Raw genomic sequence first — 7,023 nt, 5'->3', positions numbered from 1 at the left:
TTTGTCAGCAGCATAAATCATAATGCATGCCATCATTTCTAATGCCTACATGGAAAAGTCAATAAAATGTGGGGAAAAAAAAGAAAGTTTCCTTTGTACTTGACAGCCCCAGTCCTATCGTGTTTAAGAACATTGCTAGGTACCACTACAGCAATAAAATCACCAAAGCACTTTTTTTTTTTTTTAAAAGAATTTCTTAAACGTTTGACAGCAAGGTTATTAGAAATTCACTCAAGTCTGAAAAGTTAAGATATTTTTAGGCTCAAATTCATGATTTCAGCTTTGGAACTGCAGAAAGGTCAGCCACCAGGGCACACAGTGAGGCCAGACCTTGCGTGTTGCCCCACTCTGTGCCTGCACAAGGTCACCCAGACGATTCGATCCCATGGACGTGTCTCTTTGCATGGAGAAAGGAAGTAAACGCAACTTCTCACGAAACTTGCTTCCAGGCTTGGGTCCTCTTCAGTGTTACTAACAAAGAAATAGTCAGACAATTTAATCAAAAATGGAGGAAATCCTAACCTGTGACAGATCAGCTCTAAAACCACACACTGCAATAAGGACACTCTTTGCCTTTCTTTTTGAGCTGTCAGAATTTTCTTCGTGAGACAGATTTTCTCAGTGTCAGACTCGACACAGAGAGACTTTCATTTTTCAGAGCTACAAGGAACTTGACACGTCAACCTACTGCCGTTAATAGCATTTTAATCTTTATGCATAATAACCAAAAACCTACATTGTAGAGGTTTGATAATAATAACTGACACTAGCTGTATTCGAAGTATACATTTCTATCCAAAATAGATGCGCATGTAGGTGGGTGCGTTGTAGAAATATAATACACTACATGGCTGAGCCTAGATAAGCTGGTGATTCTCAAACGTCAGCATCATCTGAACAAAGTTAGGGTTGAAATCTGCTCTCCTAAATACCTGTTCATCCTTCTTATGACACTGACTCTAAAGAGCTCAGTGACTAGTAGATAAAATAAGTATCTAATGAGGTATGACAGAAACTCTGATGGAGCTGAACAGCAGAGATCTAAATACTAATAAATAAATGAAGTAAAAAATTTACTGCCAGCAACTATGTCAAGTTAGCCATAGGAAACTGTAGCTCTGCAGCTGGAGAAAGGCAATGCTCGGCAAGCCAGAGAAGCAGTGGAAGTCATCCAGCTTTGATTATTTATGGTGTGATGATGAAGGAACAACTTTCCATGTGAGGAACAGCTTTAAAGTTGACTAGAGAAGCTGAAACAGAGATTTAATGAAAAATCAGAGGGGAACAAAACTACAGCTAAAAAAACAACAACATTCGTTTTAACAATTTAAAAATATAATTTACGTGCAAAACCAGATGTTAACTTGTCCCACTTCAAGGTAAACAGCAAACTGTACTCATGACAACCATCCAGCTGAACTGCAAACTTGTGCTATTTCATGTTGTTGTAAATAAGGCTAACTTCATACCTCCAAATGCTATCAAAACCAACACAAATTCAAAACAAACACTTCTCAAACAAAGGACAGCTTTGCATTAAATACAGATGTATTTTCAAAAAATCCCAACCTTTCATGATCTACCATAATCATAATAGGCTGAAACTTAAGAATGCTTTAAGGCTCAGAAAAAAAAAAAAAAAGAAAAAAAAAAAGGAAAAAAAAAAAAAAAAAAGTGCTTCTAATTTTAAACATTTACAAGAACACTGAGAAACAGCTTAGAACCGTGCTTTAAAATGTGTTTTTCAGGCTTTAAATTGCTGAAAGCTGAGACCTGTTTACCCATTTGGCCTGGACTAGAGAAAGGAAGAGAAGCTCAAGAATTTGATGAAAGGGAAGCACTTCAAGTACATGAGAATTTCCAGTTTAAAAAAAGCAACCTGCTCCCTCATCCCAAACCTCCCCCATCAGCACTGCAACCCCCTCTTCAACGTGCAATACGAGCGGTGAGACTCCTTCTGGTCGAAAACCCCCACAAACCAACTCATTCACTTCACTGGCTCTACAGAATGCACTATTTTTAACAAATACTTTTGGAAAATATTTTGGAAGCACTGCTTGGCCATCGTTTGTGCTGTTCCTGAACAGGAGGAGCTCGGTGGCAGAGCTGCATTCATTTCAGCTCATTTTAAACTACACTGAGGAACAGGTACTGTTGCAGAAAAGGTGACTTAAGGTCTGCTTTAAACGATGAGCACAACCAAGCCTTTTTAATGGGTTTTGCCCAACTCTAAAAAATGCATCCTTGTGTGCTGGGAATGAATCTCCCTTTGCTTCAGTGTTAACTATGGGAAGGAGGGATTGTTCTCACATTTCTGTTTCACAGAAATCAGCAAGCTCTTTGATTAGCAAAGTTAAGGGATTAAGTTGGGAGAAACAATGAACACAACACACTCCTAAATGTAAATACTCTTTGCTACATTAAATACCATCTCGATTTCATACGAAACACTGACTTTAAAATTAGCTATTCCTTTCCAGATATGACGTATCTTCCATCTAACTGGTGAGGAAAAATAAATTTCAATACATTGTAGGCATTGAGAGATAGGTGTCATGCAAGCATAAGAACAAGCGATGTTTCAAAGTAGGTCTGTATACAAAGCAATATCCTAAAGCAATGAAAAAAAAAAAAAAAAACCAACGGCACAGTTGTGTATTTATAAGAACAGATAGTAAGAAGGAGGTTGTAAAAATCAACAGGGACTCTCCCACTTCCCCAAGCAGCCCAACCCATGAGGATTTTCCTTTTGTCTTTTACTTTTCTTGGCTCATCTTGTAGTTCAACACCAGGCAAAGCACCATGCCACAAGAAATGACATCCAAAGCTTTCGGCTCATCAAAGCTGCCTTTACTGTTTAAAAACAAAGCACATAAACAAAATATCTCAACAGCTTCTGGAATCCCACTTGAAGCACCCAACATTTGTAGATCTCTGCCTATGTTCTCACCAACACAATTTTTACAAAAGCGAGGCCACTCGGGCCATTTTAGGCAGGATTCTTTCATCCCTCAGTTACAGTTTGACCACAAGATGAAACAAATGGAGTAGTAGTTTAGAAACAGGATTGGTGTACTTTTCAGTTTGCCCTGATATTCCCTGATTTCTGCTGATTTTCAGTTCACAGAACCACAACTGGCTGAGGCTGGCAGGAAGCTCTAGGCCCAGCAGGCCCAACCCCTGCTCACGCAGGGCCACCAGGAGCAGGGAGCCCAGGGCCATGGCCAGGGGGCTCCTGAAGGTGTCTGAGGAGCCTCCACCGCCTCTCTGGGCAGCCTGTGCCAGGACTCAGTCAGCCTCGATGTAAAAAGCTGTTTCCTGACGTTCAAAGGGACCCTCCTGCATTTCAGTTTGTGCCCATCGCCTCCTGGCCTGTCACTGGGCAGCACTAAGAGCCCGGCTCTGTCTTCTCCACACCTGCCCTCCACGTATTTATAGATGTTGATAGGATCCCTCCTGAGCCTTTTCTCTTGGCTAACCAGTTCCAGCTCTCTCACCTTTTCCTCATACGAGAGACTCTCCAGTCACTTCATCATTTTTGTGGCCCTTTGTTGGACTTCCTCCAGTTCATCCATGTCTTTGTGCTGGCAGGCCCATGAACTGGACCCAGCACTCCAGGTGCAGCCCCACCAGTGCAGAACAGAGGGAAAAGATCCCCTCCCTCCACCAGCCCTCAATAACCACTGACCTTCTTTGTGGCAGGGGCACGCTGCTGACTCCTGATCAACCTGGTGTCCACCAGGACCCTCCTCAGGTCCTTTTCTACAGTGCCCCTTCCCAGCTGGGAGGCCCTCAGCATGTCCTGCTGCCTGGGGTTGTTCCTCCTCAGGTGCAGGACTTCACACATCTCCTCGCTGAGGTTTCTGCCAGACCATCTCTCCAGCCTGTCGAGGTCCCTCTGGATGGTAGCACAGCTCTCTCCCCTAGTTTTGTGCCATCTGCCAGTCTGCTCAGGATAACCTCCCACACTGTCCCCATTACCGCTTCCAAAATCATTCAGATGCACATACGGATTTAAGTAACAGCAGTTTAAACACAAATTTCAAACCAGATTTAATGGCTTCAATGAACCTTTCACAAAAAGGGAGCTCCAGAACTCCATTTCCTTACAGCCTCAACTGAAACTGCCCCCTTGGGGATGTGCTGAGATGGTCCATTAGGGGGAACAGCACATCCACTACAGATGTGTATCCCGGTAAGGTAAATGCTACTGGCTCCTGATATTGGAAGGTGAAGGTGCTGCAGGCCAATCCTACAATACGGTAAATGTGGCAACACAAGTGAAAAAAGCTCATTAGCTGTACCACAGAATCAGAAGCTGAGGAACAATTTTCCTTTGAAGCCAAAGCCAACTGCATAGGTACAAAAGAGATATACCGAGAGTGTTAAAGGAAAGAGCCAAAGGTGTTTGCGCTGCTGTCACAGGAGGTGCAAGGAAAATGCTTAAAGTTCAATGTGAATCATGCAACCTATTGCAGAATGTCAAACTTCCCTGAAGTAACAAACTCAGCTTATTTTTAGAACAACCTCTTTTCTTTCTTTCTTTTTTTTTTTTTTTTTTTTTCCATAAAGCAGTCAGGCTTTGAGGGTTCCATCTTCACAGGTGGTGACTAACTCTTGTCTCCAATCCAAAGGGCTACAGACAAAAAAATACATGTAGATTTTTCACTATAAAGTCCAGAGATCCCTGCTGTTGTAAGGACAGAATATAACTCCTAAAGACCTGGTGGCTGAAAAGACTGAAATCAAGAAAACAAGATTTAAAAGCTTTTAAATTATAGATAGTAAAGCTCCTGAATGCAGGTTGCGTATATGCACCTTCAAATGATCTACCAAATTGTACAGAAATACCAATTTAGCATAAAATCTGGAAGCACAGTTGGGACTGAAATTACACTTTTAGTCTGGTTTGCCATTTTATTCAAGACAGGGATTACTTCAAATAAACTGATTTATTTCTGCATAACACACAGTGTAAGGTAATTTGAGTATCTTCTTAATTTTAACCATTAGCAATGAGTATTTGCTGCTGCTAAGTTCCTCATACATTAATATTAAATGCAGTATTTCATAACCAGCCCGCATGTACCCATCTGGAAAGACAGTGGATGAATACATTTTCTATTCAACAAAACAAAGGTGAGCAAAGATTGCAACTGCTAACCAAAAAAAACCCACCACATCAAACAAACCTCTGAAGCAGTACATCTCACGAGTCAGTTTATCAATACAGCACAGTAGAACTGCACTTCAGTATTAACCATTATTGGAAAGTTCAATAATTCCTTGTTTTGAGACCAAACTAAAGATTGTCCATAAAACAGAAGGGTCTTCACAGTTATGATGACTCTGCCAATGATTACAAAGATCCTCCTTCCTTCCAAATAACTGTTTGCACAAAATGCAGTTATATCCAGCTTTAGACCAAATTTCAATCTTTTTGCTTGGTGTACCAGAACCGACATTTTGCATCTCCTTGGCTGCTTCACTGCTTCCTGACTGAGTCACTTCACTTTTAGATAACATATCAACATTATTCTGATGGTGAAAGTGTATCTGTCTTTTCAGTTTTGGCAAAGCATAAAACTCCTCCTCACGGACACTGCATTTTGCTGTATGTCTTCTCTCGTTGCGCTGTTTCCAGAGGTGTGTTGCATGTTTGATGAGTTCCCCCCTAGCTCCTTTACTTCCTTGTAAAACCCCTTCCTTCACTCTTCCCTGGATCTCTTCTCCATGAGAGCACAGTAAATGAAACTTCATTTCAGCAAAAGACTGTGCGATGAACTGGCACCGACCACATCTGATCTGTAATTTAACCTCTCCAGGATTATGGAACAGGTCTTCCAAATTGCACTTGTTTCCCCTGTTAAAAACAAAAAACAAAAAACAAACTATTTCAGCATTAGCCAAAAGCATACACGAAAGAGCTGATAGTTTCTGTCCATGCAAGTTCCAAGAAGAGGTGACATCCACGAAACAGTCTTTTGATTAAAAACAGGCACTGTTGCTACAGTATCCAATTTATTAGGAACAGATAAAGAAAGAAATAAAATACTAATAAGGTTGATTAGGAAACAACTGAAGCCGAATGATATTTGACACTGCTGAGTTCAGGAATGGCCTCTAAAATGGCAAAATAATCTCTGTAAAAATAATCTTTTATGACACTAACCTTTAAAAAATTGTTTTTCACCTTTTATTAAAAGTTCAAGACTTAGTGAGGTCAATCCAAATACAACTAGCTCTGTGCTAGAAAAGTACAAACGAGTATTACCAGCAGCTGACTACTCACAGAAACTAACCTGCTTGTACTGATTGATCTGAAGTCAATGTAAATCAAAACCACGGGTCCCACCTCCCACTCAGAGATGGAAGCAATGAAACTTCAGAGCTCCTTTTTTTCTTTCTTTTTTTTTTTTTTTTTACCTAAAAGTTTGCACCACTGTTAAAAAAAGTTTAAATAGGTCATTTACAACTGGACAGCCCCTCTCACTGATTCAGGACAGCTCTGCAATGTAAAGGAAACAGACACAAGTAACAGCTACATGTTCCTTGTTTAAGTTAAGGCAATCAAAACCAAACAACACAAAAACCTTCTCATGAAGTCTAGGGAAAGGACCACATATTGCTATTTATTAATACACGTTTGTTAATACACATATATCTATATACATTTGACAGATTACCCAAGAAAACAGATATACTAAATTATTCATTGTATTTCAACTCGTAAGGCTGAAAGAAAAGCACTGATATTTCTTAGGTTCAATATGTGAAAAATTTTCCAACTGATGTCCCAAAGAGTGGAACTATGCAAAGCAAAACACGTCTGGTCTGGTACTGAGGCATCAGGTTAAAGCACTGGGCTTAATAAAGTAATTCTAATAAAGTGTACTTCAATTAAAGTAAAGGCACAGTGGGGCAAACAAAAAAGCTAACATTTATACTGTGCCAAGAAAATTCACCTCGAATTCATAATGCAGAAATAAAATAATGCCCTATCCATCTCAATATGGTATATGC

At 40.3% G+C, this 7,023-nt stretch overlaps 1 protein-coding gene across 3 annotated transcripts in view; it reads right to left on the bottom strand.

Moving 5' to 3' along the window:
* Positions 1–4,360: 4,360 nt before the first annotated feature.
* The window catches only part of ZNF438 (zinc finger protein 438), a 46,413-nt gene continuing 43,750 nt past the window's right edge, over positions 4,361–7,023 (bottom strand). For all 3 annotated transcript variants that reach the window (XM_032182645.1, XM_032182646.1, XM_032182647.1), the window contains exon 6: positions 4,361–5,863. In XM_032182645.1, coding sequence (XP_032038536.1) covers positions 5,257–5,863 — 607 coding nt within the window. In that variant the 3' untranslated portion in view covers positions 4,361–5,256. The remainder of the gene's footprint in view (positions 5,864–7,023) is intronic.

This window comes from Aythya fuligula, chromosome 2 (genome assembly GCF_009819795.1).
Source record: "Aythya fuligula isolate bAytFul2 chromosome 2, bAytFul2.pri, whole genome shotgun sequence".
Classification (NCBI taxonomy): Eukaryota; Metazoa; Chordata; class Aves; order Anseriformes; family Anatidae; genus Aythya; species Aythya fuligula.
The sequence above is the reverse complement of the archived record's forward strand: the minus strand, read 5'-3'. Positions and strand labels throughout refer to the sequence as shown.